Genomic DNA, 23,162 nt, shown 5'->3' on the forward strand with positions numbered 1-23,162 from the left:
ATAAATCTTGCATCGACTCTTGAGATGATGGCACGTTCTCTTCAGCAGGTGTGATAGAGTCAAGCAAGTCTATAGTAAAAAAAAATGCCGGAGATTGTATTATTAGTTTGCGTGTTTGTTTTAGATTTGGGTGCTACAAATTTGTCACTTTAGTTAACAGTTTTTTGCATGAAGCACCCATTGCCATGCATATGGCTGGTGTTGGCGTGGTTCATACCATTGGCTGTAGGCTTGGAATTTCCCGGTACTTCAATCCTATCCCGACGCGTGATAAATATACAGATCTCTATATTTTCCAAAATTATTCAAATCTCTCTACTTTTGGTAAATTTAAAAAATTAAGCCGGCCCTCTCTATATCTTCCGTGAAAAAGATCGCATGTGCGCACACAAGTATATATGTTTATATACACTGTGCATTGCCAGTGGAAAATAGCTAGAATCCATATTCCAGACAATTTTTTTAAAAATTTGATCATTACTCAAATAAATAGAAAAACTAAGTCATTTATCTGATGTAGTTTAGTGAAAAAATATGTATGTAATATATGCGGCTTAAAAATTACAAATATTTCGAAATAGAATACAGTGCATGGATACTCTTCATTGCCAGGAGAAAATGAATGCCCCTCATGTACTCTTGTAATATTAATGCATGATCGAATCCTAGAAAATATATGGTCTAAAAAAGTTGAAGATTGTGTGGGCGACAAGTGTCCAATGTCTGTATTAAACATAAGACCAAACCCCATCATATTTCTTTAGGATATAAAAGGACACAAAATTATACATGCACCAAAGAATTTCGCATTTGCAATAGTATAGCCCACCAGTACACATGCAAACTTCATAAAATTGCTATAATGTTACATCTTCTATCAATCTGGTATTATTGGGGCATGGCACACCAAGAATATATATATCACGCGCATTGGTTTCACACACTCGTCAATTGGCAAAGTCTATGCATGCAAAAAATACAACCACTAATGCACGGTGTTGTTTATAACTCGATACTCTTTTTCCTTTGTCTAATACAAAAATAAACACAATCGTATATCTGAAAATAACCTTTTTCCCAAAGAAATAAGTTTGAAAATAACTGCTCAAACTATTGGCCTAAATTCCCCTTTGTTTCAATACAGAACTACTCTACCCCGTGCAACAGCACTGGATTTTGTTGACTAATTTTTCTTCATGAAAAACGGATCTGAGATTTCATGTCCGCCGGATTTACAATTTATTTTATTAAAAATGGATCAAAAAAGTCTGGGACAGCAGGATCTAAAAACTACGGCCACAAATGCCCTTAGTTGTTTAACTCAATACATTTTTTCCTATGCCTAATAAGAAATAAACACAGGTATGAGGACAGTTGTAGTATTTGAAGAAGCCCAAGCAGTACTTCACACAAGAGCTATGAGTCCTTGTGTGTGACAGAAACGCATCCATAAATACTCTTCTCCGCTCTTTGTTGGGACTATTACTCGTTGGCATACTTCTGCGGAAGTGCTACACTACCATGTTTGGTCTGCAGTTACCAGCGGTGCGGGGGTCGGGAAAAATATTTGCCGGTTCATGCCGGCACCAACACGGAGACGCTTGTGGGCGCCGCCTCCCTTCTTGAAGGGCGTCAGGTTTACCCTGTCGGCACTCCTCTCTGTATACCGGCAGAAATCCGAGGATCTGTCTGGGCAGCAGCGTCATTGTCCTCGTAGTCCTTCTTGAAGGTGTTGTTTGGTACGCGGGAATTCAGAGGCATAGGAGTGTGGTGGAATTCAGAGGCATAGGAGCGTGGCGGCGGTTGCTGGAAATCATCGCTTTGGCATTTGTTTCTCCTTTTGGGTTTGATTGTCCTGTTTGCCCATCAGTGATATCACAGTTCTGTCAAGTGGTTTTTATATCAATATAGCAAGGCGAAAGCCTGTTTCGAGTCATTGTAAACTGAATTCTTAAATATATCCCAACGGAATGGGAAAAGAATGTAATGCCTCTCTCACTACCTTTCTAGTTAATCATTTTTCATACAAAGGGTGACTGCATACCCTAAAATAAAGGAATGGGGCACATATTATATCCTACTCTCCGATCACCTCGCGGATGCAGTCAGGACACTTGTATTCTTCGATACATTTTGCTTCAGAGGCAGTTATGTTCACACATTTGCCATGGAACCACTGGTCACATCCGTCACAACCAATCCAAAAGGCATTGGCATGATACGGAGCATTACAAGATCCGCAAAACTCAGTAACTTCATTATCCTTTTGTTTGTCTTTAGCAGGCTTCCTAGAGTCCCTGTTTGGAGCAGACAAAACTTGCATCGAGTCTTGAGCAGGTGGCACGTTCTCTTCAGCATGTGTGATGGAGACTACGTCTGGATTGGACACATTCTCTTGAGTTGGTGCACTCGACTCCCTGTTTGCATTGTATCGCGCAAATGTTGATAGCCAAGAAAGACCGTAAGAGAGATAGAATTCGTCATGGACTGTTCGCATCTCGTTTACCATATCAAATAAACGTATCCTGAAAGAGAAAGTAACCCAACATCATCAAATCAGCAATTGGCTTCGCAAGCAATATGTAACACATGACATTCTTGATGCATGGAGGAGCTATATAAGCACTAAAACATAATGATTTAAATAGAAGATGAAGATTGCCCCTAATAAGAATAGCCAATTATTTAATGCTGGGGCTCTAACAATTAGTTCCGCAGGACTACGGCTCTATTGAAGCTGTATTCTCTCTCGTGTTTGTTAAGTGCACAAAAAAACTGTTTGTCCATATAAATGTCCTAGATGTTAGATTGCACATATAAATGTCCTAAATGTTAAGTGCACAAAAAAAACTGTTTGTGAAACGAAGTTGTAGTAGTGGTGGTGGTGGTGGTGGTGGTGGTGGTAGGAGCAGCAGCAACAGTAGTAGTAACGTACCTTTGGTAGGCGTCGAGATGAGTGGACAAGAAAAAGGTGACGCCCATGAGCCACGAGTCGGAGTGGTGGGCGACGAGTGTCAGGTAGTCAGAACGGTTCACATAATCTCGCCGGCGGTTGATGCCTCGTGTCGGCACCGGCAGGCCTGGCGGCACCATCTCCTCCGGCAGTGTCAACTCCCAACTACCGTCCGGGTACCCGTACAAGCACACTGGCTCTTTACCTGAAGCGAGAAAATGAATCACACCACTCCATCAGCCAGTGATTTGCACACCTCGCCATCTTATATTTACTAATTGTAATTGGGGGCACCATATGAGATTTACTTTAATTTAAGAAAAACTACCTCTCCAAATCATCGATTTGACAAAAAGTCATGATATTATTCAAACAGGTTTGATGTAGCTACATGTCAAACAACTCTATTGTAAAAGAAGCAGGAGATTAGATTGTTAGTTTGCATGCTTTCGACACTTTAATTAATTAAATATATTTTTATGAAGCACCCATGCCATGCATATGGCTTGGTGATGGCGAGGTTCATATCACTGGCTGCAGGCTTAGAATTTGCAGGTACTTTAATCCTATTACGAGGCGTGATAAATATTCAGATCTCTATTTTTTCCAAATTTATATAAATCTCTGTACTTTTGGCTAATTTAAAGTTAAGCCGGCCTTCTCTATGTCATCGTAAGAAAGATCGCTTGTGCGCATACAAGTATATATGTTTATATACACTGTGCGTTGTCCGTGCAGAATAGCAAGGGTCCGTATTTCCCATTACTAAAATAAATAGAAAGCTGTATCATTTATCTGACGTATTTTAGTGAATATACATGTATATAATATGTGACTTAAAATTAAAGATAATTCAAAATAGAACCATGGATCCTCTTCATGACCAGGAGAAAATAAATGTCCTCATGTACTCTTGTAAAACACTTTTGCATGAATATTCTATGTAAATAGTAATGCATAATCGAGTCCTAGAAAAGATATGGTCTAGAAACAGTTGAAGGTTTTGAGGGCGACAAGTGTTGAGTGTCTATAATAAACTTAAGACCAAACCCCATCGTATTTCTTTAGGAGAAAAGGACAAAAAAAGTATACATCCACCAAAGAATTTCGCGTTTACAATACAATAGCCCACCAGTACACATGCAGCCTTCATAAAATTGCTACCATGTTACATCTTCTATCTATTTGGGGTTATTGGGGGCATAGCACACCAAGAATATATATCACGCGCATTGATTTCACACACTTGTCAATTGGAAAAGTCTATGCACGCAAAAAATACTACCACTAATGCAGAGAGTTATTTATAACTCTATACTCTTTTTCCTATGTCTAATACAAAAATAAACATGGTTGTATATCTGAAAATAACCTTTTTCTTCCGGAGAAATATGACTGAAAGTAACTGATCAGACTACCAGCCTGAATTCCCCTGTGTTTCAATACAGAACTTCACTAGGCCGTGCAAGAGCAGTGGATTGATGGCTAGTTTTCTTCATGAAAAAACGGATCTGAGATTTCATATCAGCCGGATTTACAATTTTCTAATTAAAAATGGATCTAAAATTTCAGGGACAGCAGGATCTAAAAAATACAGCCACAAATGCCCGTAGTTGTCTAACTCAATACTTTTTCCAATGTCTAATAAGAAATAAAGACCATTATGTGTTTCAAAGGAACTGATCAAACTATCAGTCTAAGTTTAATTAAATAAAGAACTTCACTAGCCCGTGCAATCACGGGATTGATGACTTGTGTTTCTTAATAAAAAATGGATCTGAGATTTCATGTCAGAAGAAACTATCAGCCTATCCCTAATACTAAAATAAACACTGGAGCTGAAGTTTTTTTTCCTATGTCTAATACAAAAATAAACAAGGTCATATGTTTAAAAGTAACTGACAAAACTATCAGCCTAAGTTTCCCCATGTTTCAGTGCAGAATTTCACTAGACCGTGCAAACACGGGATTGATGACTAGTTTTTCTTAATAAAAAATGGATCTGAACTTTCATGTCAGATGAAACTATCAGCCTCTGCTTAATACAAAAATAAACACGGGATCTAAAGTTTTCTTTCCTATGTCTTACAAAAATAAACACGCTTATATGTTTAAAAGTAACTGACCAAACTATCAGCCAAAGTTTCCCCATGTTTCAATACCGAACTCCACTATCCCGTGCAACAGCAAACTGATGACTAGTTTTTCTTAATAAAAAATGGATCTGAGATTTCTTGTCAGCCAGATCTACAATTTTGTAACAAGAAATGGATATAAAATTTCTGGGACAGTTGGATCTGTATATTACATACCTTCCTCGCGCAATAAATCATATAATGTATCCTGATCTGCGCGTATGGCAACAAGGAGGAGAAGAGACTGGCGTTAGATCCATCAGCACGTAGGCGTCACATATATAGAGAAAAACGTGTCACTAAGGAGCGCCCCATGGCTTACCTGCGGTGAGGGCTCGGACGAGCGCGCTGCGGCGGCCAGAGAAGTCCTCGTAGATGTTCTCCACGGTCCATGAGACGGCGGGGCGGGAGCGCCATTCACCGGGGTGTGCCGGCAGCGGGGTTGGTGAAGGCCGCCCATGAAAGGGAACGGTGAGACGACGCCTGGTGGGGGTGGGGTTGGAGGAGGAGCCGGCGCGAGATGTGTCCATGGCACGAGATTCGTGCTAGGTTCGCCGACAGCGGGCTGGCAGAGATAGGCGGAGCTCTTGAAGGAGGAAGGTGGAATTGGATCTATGGGGGCACTCTGTTGCTTTGCTGCTTTATATAGAACCGGCGTCAAGAGGGTGGAGAAACTGGGGAACGGAGGACGCGGGCGGGTTACTACTTTCCTTTCGAGTCTCTGGGCGGGATGTATTTGTTTTCTTTCGTTTCCTATCACGTTTTTGGCCACGCCGGCGAGGTGCCAGCACTGGTGAAATAACTACAAAATAGCTGGCATGCAAATCCTAGGGCTACTGGCGTGTGGTCCCCGAATCAGAAGTCTAGAATACATGGTACTCCTTTATTTCCCTCATTAATTTCATTTGTTTTTCGAGGCATTTATTTCCTTCGTAGTGTAAAAAGTACACGGCACAATGTGCTCCCACGGTTCTGAAATGCATGATATTTTAGTCATGCAGTTTCTAAGATGAAACTTTGACAATTATTTTGTATGCACTTAAATGTTGCTATAAAAGGTTAAGGGATATGTTTAGATTCTTACCAAATAGTAGTACCTTACCGTATGTAAACATGCTTGCGCCAGCCGCGTCCCACGATTGCCAGGTGTTTCGATCGAGCCCGCGCACCACAACCCCCTCGAAAACCTTATTCCAGCCGATGGAGAGCTTGCCACACTTTTTTCTCCTACACCGTGCGTTGACCACAACTCCACAGTACCATCTCCCGTCTCTCTCTTTTTCCTCATTCGATGGAATGCTCCTTCTCCCTCCCTGCCCGTCTACTTCACCGCTGAATTGAGTTGGCTTGAGACAGCCGTGGTGTGGAGGCGCCCCTGCAGGGCCCTTTGAAGGAGAAGTTCCAAGGCCGGCGGGTTTGAGGCACCGCTGCAACCGCAGAGCTTGCTGATGCCGTATCCACAGCCGGTGCTGCAACCACACAGCTCGCCGGTGCAACAGCCACAGTCGATGCTCCAAGTCTGCAATGGGGTGGTCGCAGCAGCCACCGTTGATGCAACCAGATGGGGGCGGCCGCTCCGATGCTTCGATGGCCACGGCGATGGTTCAATGGACACGACGACAAGGCATGCTATGACGACATCGACAGCCGTGGCGGTGCTGCAAGACATGCTTCATTAGCCGTGGCAACGAGGCATACTTTGATGGTGACAACAGTGACAATGCTTCAACGACCACGGCGATGGTTTTATGGACACGGGGATGAGGCATGCAATGGCGGCATCGACGGTTGTGGTGTTGCTGCAAGGCATGCTTGAATGGCCGCAGTGATGAGGCGTACTTCGATGGTGTCGACGGCCCTGGCGATGCTGTGACGCGTGTTTCAATGGCTGCGGCGATGAGGCGTACTTCAATGGTGTTGACGGCCGTGGTGATGCTGCGAGGCATGTTACAATGGTCGTGGCGATGCTTCGACAACCACAACGATGCTTCGATGGACATGGCGATGAGGCACGCTACAACGACATCGACGGCCGAGGCGATGTTGCAAGGCATGCTTCAATGGCCATGGCGACGAGGCGTACTTCGATGGTGTCGACAGCCGTGGTGATGCTTCGACGACCACGGCGATGGGTTCGATGGACACGGCGATGAGGCATGCTACGACGACATCGACGACCGTGGCGATGCTGCAAGGCATGCTTCAATGTTAGTGGTGGCGAGGCATACTTCAATGGCGCCGACGGCCACACCGATGCTTTGACAACGTCGATGGCCATGGCGATGTTGCGAGGCATGCCGCGGGGACGGGGCGTGCTTCAATGGCGTCGACGGCCACAACTGCGAGGCGTTCTAGGACGTTACCGCTGATGCTACTCTGAGCCTGCAATGATGTGCACTGTGGACGAGCGGTGCGTGCTAAGGAGATTAGCGGCCCTGATAAGACGCATCGGACCGCACAACCGGTGGTTGTTCTTTGAATCGCTGCAGGCGGATGGCGCCTAGCGTCCACCATATTTTGCCCTGGTCTTCGTCCGGATGAGTGGCAACTCCAATGCTCCTTTTCCAACTCTAGTTCATTTTTTGGATCGCGCGCAAATCCACTTTCCCAAAAGAAAAAGAAACTGACACTCTAGCCACGTCCCTGTGAGCGGTATGGCAGAATCCTAGCACCGCCACCCTATGGGAATCCCACCTTCCTCCCTTGCCGTAGCAGGTGGGCGCGACCGGGCGAAGCCCATGCGGCAGGGGGTGCGGGAGTGGATTTTCCTCCCCTCTTGTCTGGACTCATGGGTAGCCCGGCTCGGCCCTCTATGGCGGGGCCGAGCAGTGGCTGGGGAAGTGAAGGATTCAGAGGGAGGTGGTAGCGCGACGCTCAAGTAGGGCGACTCAGTCGGCATTGCTATGTTAGTGGTGCGGACGGCGTGCAGCAGCGGGCAAGGACGGTGGCCCGACATAGTCGGCGAATGCGCGCAAAGCGACACCCGCTCCTTCGTCCCCCTTCCTGTGCGCTGGTCTGGGTCGTGTTCTTGCCGTCGTTGGCATCTAGATTGGGTCTCAGCTCTAAACTGATGGCTTGGTGGTTGCGGGTGGCTTGGGAGGGTTTTCTACCATATGTGTGGTGCTCGGCTAGGTGGGTCATGTTAAGGCAGCCGGTGACAAGTGGGATTCGGCGACAGTGGTTGGGTACTCCCTTTGCATGTGGGTCGGCATCGTTGATGTCTAGCCCCAACTGAGGTAGTGTTATGGCACGGTGACTCCTCTCCTACTGGTATGTGCCAAGGTGCGAGCATTACGGTAGTGCGTTACTCTAACAGCGGTGGCGTGTCTCTCTTGGACGCCTAGGCGGTGACCCCAAGCAATCATAGCTATGCCAGCAAAAACCAAATTTTATATTATGACTCTATTATTTTTATACAAATGTATAAGAGTTGTGATCCTATTCTTTATGAGGAATAATCATCACGAATTTAAAGAAAATAAAATGTTCGGATTAAAACAACTAAGGATATCTCCAACACGGACCCTCATACCGCCCGAATGCATCCAGACCGTCCGGTCTGGACGTGTTGTGCCATCCAACACAGACCTACATCAGTCCGCCGGGCAGTCCAGACCGCTGCCACGCCCGCGTCTGACTGTCCTGGCCCACAAAAAAAAACCTTCATCACCCGAGCGCGCTTCCTGCCTGATACAGTCAGCGCTGCTACAGAGTGTCAGTGCCGCGTTAATGCCGGGCCAGAGTGGATGGGACCTCTCGCTGCTGCCGGCATTGAAGTGGTGCACCGGCCGAGAGAGCATAGCCCATGCCGCTTCCTGGTGCAGGCGACTGCTCCACATTCAAATGATAGCCCATCGGTTCGTTGCCCCTACATTAACGACATGCGGTTGTCGAGGAAACTATTCCGGCACCACACGTCTGTCCATCTGCCACCCAACATTGACCTTGCTGTCGTGGCCCATCGCCATCCGCCCGCTATACACCAGCCCAGACCGTAGCCACAGTCATCTACCTACTTCACTTTCTCCTCTCCGCACCACGCCCTCCATGGCCTCCTCATGCTCCAAAGCCCTCTAGGACACCCTATCCTCGACCAGAAGAAGGAGAGGACCTCCATTGCTACTGGTTGGCTGGTCGGCTAGTAGATGGAGGCAGACGAGGCCCCAATAGAGGACGAGGCGGCGCTACCATCCTCGTCGGTGCGTGTGGGATTCACCCTTGGTGAGGCATGTGCGCACTACACGAACATGATGTGGGAGGACGAGGAGGAGGCCAGGTTCTGACAGGTGCAAGCCGATCAGTCCTACAACCTCGGCCTCCTCGAGGAGCACCAGCGCATGAAGGAACTACTCGCCATCGGCGCGACTATCATGCCGGACGTGGATGCAGTGGAGCAGTAGGCACTGGTCAACTGTTACCTCTCCCCCCGTGACATCCGCCGCGACTGCTGGTGGTTATGCCTCCATTAGGCGGAATTGGCCGCCACCTAAAAGGAGATCGACGAGGTGGTGAATGAGGTGTGTGGCAAGAGCGACAACAAGGAGGACATCACCCGCTCTGCCCTAGTCATGCCTAGCCCGCTACCACGACCACGAAGCTGATATGTCCACGGACGCCACCGATAGCAAGGAAGAGTATTGTATGGTAGGTCACTGTTGCTCGGGTCCCAAGAAGGCCACAACTCTTCCCCTCCCGTCGAAGCCATGCTTTATGTGCCAAACATCGATGGCCGATTAGCCACCTGATGGCGACGTGGGGGCGGACAGCTGTAGTTCCCGGGGTTCCAGAGGCGGAGCTGGAGAGCGTCGAGGATGAACTGGAGAAGGCGAAGGCATTCGTCGGACCAGCACTTCTTAGCGCTCATGGTAGGACATGGGAAACGTGCGCCGATGATCATTTAGATTAGGTTTAGTGTAGGGTTTGTCCAGTTTATATGAAAAATGTAATGAATTTTGTCTGGTTTATATGAAAATTGATCCAAATATAATGAATTTCATTCGGTTTATATGAAAATCCATCGTATTTACATAAATTTCAGCCGGTTAGTTCAAATGGCGGCTGAAATATTTGCAGGCAGCCGCTGGCTCCCGCATCTGTGTACTAGTGCCACTATGCACGGACGGATGACGGAATAAATTTATGGGTCAACGTTGGAGATGCCCTAACCTCACCAATCTGTTCTCACAAAGATATAATTTGCGCATGGTCAAGATTCAAATGGACCGGTCCGGTCTGGACTTGTAACTGGACATATGAACATGTTCTAGAATCCCAGGGGCCAGAGTTCGGTCTGCACCTCGTCTAACAGGGCAACAGGTATACCTAAGTTCGACCATTCTTCTGTATACTGAGTGTAGAAAGGCGCATGCCGACGAGAGGCCCAGCACTGGACGTGCACTTCGTGTTCCCGCAAGTGTAAGCAATGGTGTGGGACAAAGCTGGATGGGTGTCTTCGGTCCATGACAGCAACACGACCACCACTTCTGGCTTCGTTAGAGCATCCACAATGACAGATACCTAATTTGAGTTGCCGAACGCCCCCAAACATGTCCGGCCACGTCCGTGGATAGTGACCGGCCAGACCCCACATTGCAACTCAACAACCATAGTAGGCATTTTCCAATTAGCATTTTCATACAAAACCATGCAAAAAGCAAGATCTATGTACTACCAACTACCATCTACACTACTCATACTTCTCGTCACATATGTGGATGAAATTGATGTCGGAGTTGCCGTCGTCATGGTCATTGGTAGCCGGGCGAACCTCTGGTTCCTCCTCGGGAGTCAAGAATGGCATGCTGCTCCATTGCCTCCTCTGCCTGGGCCACCTCGAACTCTGTGCATCGACCATGGCGAAGCCGGTAGGTGCCGGATCTGCCTGATGCGCCTCCTCTGACTCCTTCTCCACCTCCTCCTCTATGACCGCCTCCTCCTCCTTTGGCTCCACCTCCACCTCCTCCTCCTCGGGCTGCACTGAATCCAGAGGCAGGCTGGCTGCGATCCGATCTTAGCACCTGCTCTGGATCTCCTGTAGCTGCTACAGCCGCCGCCCAGGATTGAGCACTTTGTAACTAGTGGTTAGCGGCTGATTGATGGATTGAATGTGACGGCGGTGGAGGGGAAGGAGGGGGAAGAAATGGAGGCGGTCTATGGTTGGGATTTTGCCGTCCAGCTTAAATAGCCGGCCATGTATCCTCAGATGGCATGCTAGAGCGGCACCACACGACATCAATGCGTCCTCATCGATGAACTGAGGAGGCGCATGTCAGATCACTAGTTTATGCTTTTGTCTGCATGGACCCTTGCGGTTTGTCCAAAGAGACGTGCACGTCCGGAAATCTTCATATCCGCCCAAATATGTGCCGGATATGGGAAGTGTCGGTCAGTCCTGATATTTGGGCTAGATTTGACAAGTTTAGTTGGGTGGCAATTTTGTGTTTAGGCAGTACCAGGCAAGCTGCCTGGGTGTTGGGGCGGATCTGAGGACTCCAGTTATAGATGCTCTCATGCCTCAACTAGCCGCATGTAGCGGCATGGCAGTAGCTATGGTGTCGCAGACAATGACAAGACAGACGTGCAGCCGTCTCACTACATGAGTTGCAGGGCAAGCACCGGCTTGCTGAGCGGTGACTCTAGCAGTAAAAAATGGTCAGCTTGGTTGTGGCTGTGGTGCCACGGACAATGGAGATGTGCTATCGGCGGTATGAGTTGCCTAGAGGGCGGTGCGACATGGTGCCAGGAATGATGCCGAGAGGAACACGTCGCCGGTGCGGCGACGCAAGCTGAAGCATGTGCGCTGGCCCGGCGAAATTTGCAGGTGCTTTGCTGGCGGCGGCTACGATGACATGACTAATAGTGAGTGGTTCGACCCTATGGTCGAAAGGGAGACCTCCTCGTTGGCGCCTTCAACGCCCAATCACTTTCCTGACGCTCACGCGCGCCCCCTAGTGGGTCGTGGCCCATTCGCTTGAATGTTGCTCGACCGACCGCTGCTGCTCGCTCGCTTGCTCCTTGGTTGGCTTTTTTTCTTGCGAGCACTTGTCAAAAAAGCCTTGTTGTTTAAAAAATAAAAAAGTAAAAAATCGAAAAAAAGTCGTGAATTAAAAATGTACATGAATTTTCATAAAAGTTCACAAAATTTGAAAAAAAAGATTTGAAAAAGTTCATTGAATTTGAAAAAAGTTAATTGAATTTGAAAACAAGTTCATCGACTTTGAAAAACGTTCATCCAATTTAAAAAGTTCATCGAATTCGAAAAAGGTCATTGAATTTGAAAAAAGTTCATTAGTTTTGAAAAAATTCCATCAAATTCAGAAAAGTGCATCTACTTTCTAGAAAAAAGTTCACAAATTTTGAGAAAAAGTTCATCGATTTTAAAAAAGTTCATCTACTATCAAGAAAAAAGTTTTACGAATTTCTTTCACAAAAAATGTTCTTGACTTTGAAAAAAGTGTAATACTTGAGGTCAGTTGGTCGGGTGGTTATGGGGTTGAAGTCCTAAGACCCGCGTCGCGGGTTCAAATCCTGGGTAGCATGCACTTTTTTTCTTTTTATAAAAACAGAGAAGGAGCATATGGGCCGGCCCGCTCTTGAAACCTAGCGTACAGGGAGGGTGTGCGCCCAGTTCCAAAATGCCTATATTCGGCGCTTAAGGTGCCGAATAGGATTTTGTGCCCAAAGGTTACATCCCCAGTGGACCCTAATGTTTATCTGGGCCATCTAGATAATCCACAGGTGCCAACAACTAGGTCCAGTCCATCGGGCCGAAGGGTTAAGCCAGACTACGTGTATCTTGAGTTCATAGTCCTTAACCCAAAGCGCTCTCAATATGTCTACTCTTACAAGGGGAGTTCGTAGGACAGTATCTACTGTTTTTGTTTTGGCCTCACCGCCCACCACACCCTTCATGTTGGTTTTTCTCACTCCCTCTTAATACCAAATCAATTTTCCCGATCCTCCTCTCGTTTTTTCGTGCCTTCTTTGGCAGGTGCCAATTTAATTCAACCATGTAAATATTAGCTAATTAAGAATTCGGAAATCGCACCATATATGTAAGATAACCTTCCTAAAAGACAAAGAGAAGTTTTTTCTCAATAACCTTCCAAATCAAAATAAGATATTCCTCAATAAGAAATAGCTAATACCACATCCTATCACATTTACTATCTATCATTATCTCTATTATTAAATCTCTACTCCTGAAAGGAGAGTTGGTGAACCAGTACCCATGGTTTATTTTTGCCTCCACATCCCACCACCCCATCCATGCTGATTTTTTCTCACTGCCACTAAAAAAACATATTGATCCACCCGATCTTCCGATCCATTTTTTTCATGCTTGCTTTGGCCGGTGCCGATTCAATTCAATCATGTTAATATTATGTAATTAATAAGAATTTAGAAACACTATATATGTATGGTCACCTTCCTAAAAGATAGACTAAAGATTTCTTCTCCATAACCTTCCAAATCTGCACTCCTAAAAGGGGAGTTGGTAGGTTGGTATGCATGGTGTATTTCACCTCAACATTTCACCACCCTCCATGTTGGTTTTTTCTCCCTCCCACTAAGAACCCGAATCTATTCACCCAACCTTCCTTTTCATTTTTTCCTTCTTGATTTGGCAGGCGTCGATTCAAATCAATCATGTAAATATAAGGTAATTAAAAATTTGGACATCGCAACATATATGTGATATAACATTCCTAAAGGCGGACAGAAGATTTTTCTCGATAACATTTCAAAACAAAACTAGATATTTCTGAATAATAAATAGCTAAACCCGCGCACTACGCTATTTATTATCCATCATCATCTCTAGTATTGAATCATAATCACAACTTTCCCTAGACTTTTTTTCATCGATCCCACCAACATGTCTCTGTTTTCACCGAAAATGTTTTTTTTCTTGTTTCATTCATTCTGTTTGACCTCCCCTCCCGCGTATATTGCACCCTCCCAGTTGATTTTCAACCCACAAAATTTTTCCAAATAAAACCCATCTACCCTCAACCCCCTCCAGCCCTCCTCGTTCGACCTCCCCTCTCATGTAATCCCCACCTACGCGCCTCCTACCGACTTTTCCAATTCTCTATTCGCTACTTCATCCATCCCACAAAAATAAAGCAATCTCCCCGATTCTAACTTGACCACGTGAGGAGAGCGCCACCTAGGGTTCCCTCGCACGCGGTTCTTTTCATCCTGAATGTTCGTTCCCTGACTGACGTTGGCCCCGCACATTCCTCTCCCCCACACCCGAGCCGGCAATGGTTCCAACTGATACGTCTCCAACGTATCTACTTTTCCAAACACTTTTGCCCTTGTTTTGGACTCTAACTTACATGATTTGAATGAAACTAACCCGGACTGACGCTATTTCAGCAGAACTGCCATGATGTTGTTTATTGTGAAGAAAACAAAAGTTCTCGGAATGACCTGAAAATCCACGGGGATAAGTTTTGGAAAATATATAAAATATTGGCGAAATAATCAAGGATAGGGGCGCACACCCTGTCCACGAGGATGGGGGCGCGCCCTCCCCCCTGGGCGCGCCCCCTGTCTCGTGGGCCCCCTGATGCTCCACCGACCTCAACTCCAACTCCATATATTCCATTTCGCGGAGAAAAAAATCAGAGAGAAAGTTTCATTGTGTTTTACGATACGGAGCCGCCACCAAGCCCTAATCTCTCTTGGGATGGCTGATCTGGAGTCCGTTCGGGGCTCCAGAGAGGGGGATTCGTCGATGTCGTCATCATCAACCATCCTCCATCACCAATTTCATGATGCTCACCGCCGTGCGTGAGTAATTTCATCGTAGGCTTGCTGGACGGTGATGGGTTGGATGAGATTTACCATTTAATAAAGTTAGTTTTGTTAGGGTTTGATCCCTAGTATCCACTATGTTCTGAGATTGATGTTGCTATGACTTTGCTATGCTTAATGCTTGTCACTAGGGCCCGACTGCCATGATTTAAGATGTAAACCTATTATGCTTTCATGAATATATGTGAGTTCTTGATCCTATCTTGCAAGTCTATAGTCACCTATTATGTGTTATGATCCGACAACCCCGAAGTGACAATAATCGGGATACTTCTCGGTGATGATCGTAGTTTGAGTAGTTCATGTATTCACTATGTGCTAATGCTTTGTTCCGGTTCTCTATTAAAAGGAGGCCTTAATATCCCTTAGGTTCCACTAGGACCCCGCTGCCACGGGAGGGTAGGACAAAAGATGTCACGCAAGTTCTTTTCCATAAGCATGTATGACTATATTCGGAATACATGCCTACATTATATTGATGAACTGGAGCTAGTTCTGTGTCACCCTATGTTATAGCTCTTACATGAGGAATCGCATCCGACATAATTATCCATCACTGATCCAATTCCTACGAGCTTTTCACACCTTGTGCTTCGCTTATTTACTTTTCCGTTGCTATTGTTACAATTCCTACAAAACTATTATCTTTACTTTTGCCACTGTTACCATTACTATAATACTACTTTGCTACTAAATATGTTGCTGCAGATACTAAGTTATCTAGGTTTGGTTGAATTGACAACTCAACTGCTAATACTTAAGAATATTCTTTGGCTCCCCTTGTCTCGAATCAATAAATTTGGGTTGAATACTCTACCCTCGAAAGCTGTTGCGATCCCCTACACTTGTGGGTTATCAAGACTAATTTCTGGCGCTGTTGCCGGGGAGCATAGCTCTATTCTTTGAGTCACTTGGGATTTATATCTGTTGATCACTATGAGGAACTTGAAAGACGAAAGAACCATGATTTTGCCCTCAACTACGAGGGGAGGTAAGGAACTGCCATCTAGCTCTGCACTAGATTCTCCTTCCATTATTAGTAAGCTCGCGACACCTAAACCTGCTACTGCTATGAATTCTGATATGTCGCATGTTATTGATGATGCCACTTCTGCTATGCATGATACTTATGATGAAACTACCTCTGTGTCTGATCCTACTGTGCCATTAGGTGAATTTCTTGATGAACAACTTGCTAGGGTTAGAGAGAATGAAATTATTGAAGATGCTATTATTGATGATAGTGATGATGAAAGTTCTCCCCCTGATTATGAATTACCTGTTGTTCCTGAGGGTTATGTTATGAATGAGGAAGCTGCTAGAGCTATCTTTGCTTGCAAAGATAGATATGATCTCAAAAAGTTATTAGCTAAATGGAAGCAGAAATCTCTTAATGCTAGAATGAAACCCGACCCTGTTTTTGCTACTTCACCTATCTGTGTTACTGATAAGGATTATGAATTCTGTTGATCCTGAAATAATTACTTTGGTTGAATCTGATCCTTTTTATGGCCTTGAATCTGAAACTGTTGTTGCACATCTTACCAAGTTGAATGATATAGCCACCCTGTTTACGAATGATGAGAATTCTCGCTATTATTACATCCTTAAGATATTTCCGTTCTCATTAAATGGTGATGCTAAGACTTGGTTTAATTCTCTTGATCCTGGTTGTGTGCATAATCCCAAGGATATGATTTATTACTTCTGTGCTAAATATTTCCCTGCTCATAAGAAACAAGCTGCCTTGCGGGAAATATATAATTTTGTGCAAATCATAGAAGAGAGTCTCCCACAAGCTTGGGGGAGGCTCTCCGATTACTTAATGCTTTGCCTGATCATCCTCTTAAGAAAAATGAAATACTTGGTATCTTTTATAATGGACTAATCGATGCTTCCAAGGACTACTTGGATAGTTGTGCTGGTTGTGTTTTCAGGGAAAGAACAGTCGACCAAGGTGAATTACTATTGAATAATATGTTGACTAACGAAAATAATTGGACTCTTCCTGAGCCAGTTCCTGTGGAAATTCCTGAGCCAACTGAGCCAACTCCTGAGCCTATTCCTAAACCCACTCCGAAGAAGAGGGGTGTCCTATTTCTCAGTCCTGAAGATATGCAAGAGGCAAAGAAATCAATGAAAGAAAAAGGTATAAAAGCTGAAGATGTTAAGAATTTACCACCTATTGAAGAAATACATGGTCGTAATATACCTCCTATCGAAGAAACACATTGTCTTGATAACCCGACACATGTAGTAAAGGTAAATTCTCTCTATAGATATGATAAAGTTGAAATCCCGTCTACTAGATTTCATAGCTCGTGCTTAGATGAATTTGATGACTTTATGGCTAGACAAGAAAGTTTTACTGCTTATGTTGGTAGAGAATTAAAGAATAATGCTTTCGAGATAGGACGCTGGAGTGATTATATGACTAGAGTTAAAGGTGAACTTAAACTCATTAGCAAATATGCTTCTATGGTTACCACTCAAGCTGAGAAGTACTTAAAGCTCAAAGTGATTTTCTTGATGAATTAAATAATAAACATGACTTTGTTGTTAGAGTGGCTACTAGAATTGGTAGAATGACTCAGGAACCTTTGTATCCTGAAGGCCACCCTAAGAGAATCGAGCAAGATTCCCAGAAAAATAATTTAGAGGCACCTAGTTCTTCCAAAAAAAGAAAAAGAAAAATGATAGGACTTTGCATGCTTCTAGTGAACCTGTTATAGACACACCTGAGAATCCCAATGATATTTCTATCTCTGATGCTGAAACACAATCAGGCGATGAACATGAACCTAGTGATAATGTTAATGATAATGTTCATGTTGATGCTCAACCTAGCAAAAACAATGAGGTAGAAATTGAACCTGCTGTTGATCTTGATAACCCACAATCAAAGAATCAACGCTATGATAAGAGAGATTTTGTTGCTAGGAAGCACGGTAGAGAAAGAGAACCATGGGTTCAGAAACCCATGCCCTTTCCTCCTAAACCATCAAAGACAAAAGATGATGAGGATTTTGAGCGTTTTGCTGAAATGATTAGACCTATCTTCTTACGTATGCGCTTGACTGATATGCCTAAAGTAAATCCTTATGCTAAGTACATGAAGGATATCATTACAAATAAAACAAAGATACCAGAAGTTGAAATTTCCACCATGCTTGCTAATTACACTTTTAAGGCTGGAATACCAAAGAAACTTGGAGATCCACTAAAAGAAGCTATGTTAAAACTGCTTTATGTGATCTTGGAGCTGGTGTTAGTGTTATGCCTCTCTCTTTATATCGTATACTTGAATTGAGTAAGTTGACACCTACTGAAATATCTTTGCAAATGGCTGATAAATCAACTGCTATACCTGTAAGTATTTGTGAGGATGTGCCTGTTGTGGTTGCAAATGTCACTATCTTAACGGACTTTGTTATTCTTGATATTCCCGAGGATAATAGTATGTCGATTATCCTTGGTAGACCATTTTTGAATACTGCAGGGGCTGTTATTATATTGATTGCAACAAAGGCAATGTCACTTTTCATGTTAATGGTAATGAGCATACGATACACTTTCCGAGGAAACAACCTCAAGTTTATAGCATCAATTCTATTGGAAAAATTCCAACTATCGTTATTGGAGGTTTTGAATTTCCTCTTCCTACTGTCAAGAAAAAGTATGATATTCTTATTATTGGGGATGCTCATATCCCCGTTGAGGTAACTTAGTGTTATTCAAAATTTCTCCGGTTCCGTATTATTCGGAATGAGTTTGTTAACAAGACTTGATCAACCTTGTTAGTGGATTCATTTTGATGATCATGAGATGGATGAAACTAGAAGGCACAACCTTCTGTACCCTCTTTTTACTTTCTGTTATTTAGAATAAGTAAAGCAAAAATAGTATTATCTGTTTGTTTTCTGAATTATCCGTACAATAAAAAATATCCCAAAAATAAAAGTGCTCCACATGCCCTGCAAATTTAGTATGATTTTTATGGAATATTTAAGGATTTTAGGCACTGAAAACACTGCAGGGGGGGAAAGCACCAGGCCACAAGGGTGGAGGGCGCACCCACACACCCTGGGCGCGCCCCCTGTCTTGTGGGCCCACGGTGGCCCCCCTCCACTTATTCTTGCACCCAAAAAAATCCCCATCCAGCTCAAGCACGAGTTCTAGCTCATGTTGCTGCGATTTTTGATCTCCTTGCTCAAAGCTCCATTCACAAAACTGCTTTGCGAGATTGTTGCTTGGTATGTGACTCCTCCATTGGTCCAATTAGTTTTTGTTCTAGTGCTTTATTCATTGCAAATTTTTGCTGCATAGGTGACCCTGTTCTTGAGTTTGCATGTCAAATGTATGAGGTCCCAAGTAATTCTAATGCATGATATAGGCTCTAGGCACTTGTAGGTGTAGTTGCTACCAATCTTGTTTAGTTTTATTCACTTTTATTTTGAAGTTACTAAAATTTCAGAAATTTTTCAGAAAAAATATGTCTAGGAGAATGTATCAAGGTGGTTCCTCAATAAAGAAAGGACCCAAGCTTGCTATGCATGAGCAAGACGATGAACTACCGAGGGACGTAGAAGTGCGAGCTTGTGAGTGGCCATCAGATGATTTTATGGTCAATGCAGGCTTTAAGAATGAATTCGACGCATATGTGCGCAATGCCGATCTTGAGGACTTCTTACAAGATAAGTGTCCTCAGTACTATCAATTGACCGATTCATTTGTTGGAAGGTTTAAATATAAATGTTCACGTAATTCTCAGAGTGTCCTATTTGATATTTATGATACATCTTATACCATGGACTTAGAGGATTTTACAACTGCAGTGGGGCAATGTTAATGATCCCCACAAATCTGAATTTAGAGACTTTCTTGCTAGTATTACTGTGGGAGAATCTAGGGATATAGCACAAGCTACCATAGGGAGCATTCATTTTCCTGCTATACATTATTTTGCAACCCCAGGTAGTTTTGTTAAAATATTGTGGGACTTTACCTGCAGTACCATGAGTTCTACCCATCCACCCCAGTACGAGTTGCTCAAATCGAGGATCACCCCATCCACCTCGAAATATTGGGCAGTGGTGCACATCCCTCCCGCAAACCCAAACCAAGACCCAACGGAAGTCTCCTTCGTGGGGAAATCTATGCCGACTCCACAAATGGCCATAGAAGCTGCTGCGTACGAAGCGCTTGCTCGCCTTCGATTCGCGGTACCTATGCCAGCGAACGAGGGTATTATTACTTCCCGAGTCGTGCAGCACCCGGAGAAGCAGCATCTTTTCCCGGTGGACAAATCGAGAGAGACCCAATACTGGCCAACCTTGCCCAGTATGTCATCGCTCAAGAGCGTTTGATCCAACGAGTAATGGGTTATCTCCAGAGCCTCGCTGATTTAAATCCTCAGATCGCCATCGGCAAACCACTGAGGCCCGACCTAGAAAGACGCTTTCATCGACTAGTCAATCCGCTTCCCCCGACAGAAGAAGAGTGTGCCCCAGTACCAGACGTTTCCTCAGGACCCTGTCCATTTACCGTTGTCATTGTAGACGTCACTGCTATGTTTATTGTCCTAGCATTTATTTATGTGTTGCAACTTATGCGTGGTATCCTAAATTTGTGCGATGAATTAAATTTTTAGTTTCAATTAATGTGAGTGGTTTTTACTGCTGTTAATTTTTATTAACTGTTTTCACCCTCGGTAAATTCCGAAGTGAGATTTTCCCCTGAGTTGTTGCGGCATATATCTCTTCACGACATAGATTTTTATTCACGCAGCACCACGACAGCAGACTCACAACCACAACCACTCGACCACGTGCACTAATTGCAAATGCTCGTGCACATGTTGCACCTAACTGATCACCTCCCTAGCACACACAGCCTCTGAAGGAGAGATTAGTGGGCATTTATTCGGGTGCAAGTTGCCTCCAGCACACCGATAATAGTTAGGACCCGACACCGCACTTAATCCTCATGATCACTGCCATCGCGGAGAGCTAACACTTGAGCGGCAGCATCACGATGATCATCGAGGATCATCACGCACAAGAGCACGGAGAACCCCAGCAATGCCGCCAACCCTCCGCACATCAGGATCACGTACCAGTCCGGCATCACCTCCGCCTTTAGAGTCTCGTTTCGAGCTCCTACAAACAGAAACGGAGGAGAAGGAAGGAGAAGGAGAAGCGAGGCCAGGTGTGAGGAAGAAGAAAGTAGCACCTCGGTCATTTTATAGCTCGAGATCGATGTACGGTGAGTGAAGTCCACCAGCGCCGCTCGTCGCTCGATCGCCGGTGTTCGGAGGCGAATCCGCGAGCAGTGCCGACATCGCACTGGCCCGCGAGGTGAGTGCACGCAGCACCGGCAGCTAGCACGCCACGCACTACCGCAGTACAGCCTAGATGCTCTACACGCTAGACGTCGCCGGTGGAGAAAGCGCGGGAAAGTGCGCGAGAGAGAGGGAGAAGAGAGAGCCAGAGGTAGAAAAAGAGACTGACAGTGGGCCACAGGTCCACCTGTCAGCCAGAGAGAGCACTGTGCTCTCGGGTACGACCAGCGTATTTTAGAAATTTGGAATTTTATTCTAAATTTACTGTAACCAAAAGTAGAAATTCCTCGTTTCCCCCAACCATAGATTTTTCCACGCAGCGCCAGTATTCCACACTGTACCTTTTCGCCACTTAATTGCCCACCCACTGTAGCCACGTTTTAATTGCATGAGTAGGATGGTTATTTTTTTGTGATATTACTTTGAGATAGTAGGAGTAATTCTTTACAAAGCAGCCCTTAGCAAATCTCGAGGACAAGATTTTTCTTAAGGGGGGTAGTGTTGTAACATCCCAAAATTTTGACCTTGATTTATTATTAAAATTTTGACCTTGATTTATTATTAAAATTTTGCCAGGAAATCAAATTTTTATTTTCTGGTTTTATCATTTAATTTTAGATCACTCTGTCCCTCTGATTTTTTTTAGTTTTTCCTTCTAAGTGGAAACCTTTCAAAAATATTATTGGACTTGTAAATCTCCCCAAGACCATTTCTTCTTATCAGTGGAATTATTTCTACAATTATTTTTCCTAAGCTTTATTTTTTTAAATGATTTTTCATTAGTTTTAGAGTTCCATTTGCATTACAACCCTTGCAAATACTTCTTTAAAAGTTCCACCAAAATTTGGGGATGTGATGTGATGTTCCCACATCACTTTTATGCAAAAATCTCTTTTAGTCATTTGGAGATTCTGAGCCCTACCTAAAGTTTTCAAATCTGGTCCAGTTTGTAATTTGCACTACAACCTATTTAAATATTTCTTTAAAACTTCCACCAAAATTGGGGGATGTTAGTAGTAGTGTATAATTCAACTTTATGCAAAAACCCATTGGTGTTCTTTGAAAAATTTGAGCAAATCATCCTCTTTTGCTCTCTGGTCCAGTTTGGTGATTTACACTGCAACCATATTTTATCTTACCCTATTACCCATGGTTTTCCCTCCTGCTTATAGACCACCCTACAAAACACTTAAGTCCAGGAGATTGGACCCATTGGAGTATTTTTGGTCCATGCAATAATGCCCTTCATTTTCTGTCCAGATTTGGTTTTCTCAAAAACTTGCTCTAACAAGTTTCTGGTCTTGCCAAACTAACCTTGCCACCATTACCTACATCTAAAGAGACTCTCATATGGAGTTTTTGGCCGCCCAAAGAAATGCCTAGATGCCCATGGCATTCTATCGAGCACCTTGTGTGCATGGCCAGTTTTGGCATAGTTTTTAGTTTACAGTGTGAACTTGATTCCCTCACCCAGCAATCATGTCCACTAACCTCCTAGCTACCTCTAACCTTGTACTGTTATTTTGCATCATCACCCAAGCCCTCTGGGCCACCCTGGCATTCCGTTGAGCACATGGCGTGCGTGCTCTGGGCGCGACCAGAGCACGCGTTTTGCACGTGTGTGCGCCCGAGCCGCCGCGTCTTGCCCCTGGCCCTTGCTCGCCCGCAGGGCCACGCCCCGTTCTCGTTCGCTCGCAGAAACCCTCCAAGCCGCCCCTGGAGCCCCGCAGCGCCACCATCAGGTTGGCCATGGCAGCTAGCGGATAGCCGCAGCAGGCCCCTGCCATGGACGGTGCTGTCCGAGCCACAGCCGCGCGCCAGCTCACCCTGAACAGTCCGAGCTCATCCATTAGCCCCTCCAAGCCGCCCTTGCATCGCCATGTCGCCTATGGCAACAGAAGCAGCTCAC

General features: G+C 44.7%; 1 protein-coding gene across 1 annotated transcript; it reads right to left on the reverse strand.

Annotated features, from left to right (window-relative positions):
• Nucleotides 1–1,936: 1,936 nt before the first annotated feature.
• On the reverse strand, nt 1,937–5,660 carry LOC119343860 (PHD finger protein ALFIN-LIKE 3-like). The gene is made up of 3 exons (XM_037614605.1): nt 5,411–5,660; nt 2,936–3,158; nt 1,937–2,525 (listed from the first exon to the last, which is right to left on the reverse strand). Exons 1-3 carry the CDS (start codon nt 5,616–5,618, stop codon nt 2,078–2,080), a joined length of 879 nt encoding a protein of 292 aa, XP_037470502.1. The 5' UTR covers nt 5,619–5,660; the 3' UTR covers nt 1,937–2,077.
• Between the last annotated feature and the right edge of the window lie 17,502 nt (nt 5,661–23,162).

Source organism: Triticum dicoccoides, unplaced genomic scaffold, assembly GCF_002162155.2.
Source record: "Triticum dicoccoides isolate Atlit2015 ecotype Zavitan unplaced genomic scaffold, WEW_v2.0 scaffold14370, whole genome shotgun sequence".
Classification (NCBI taxonomy): domain Eukaryota; kingdom Viridiplantae; phylum Streptophyta; class Magnoliopsida; order Poales; family Poaceae; genus Triticum; species Triticum dicoccoides.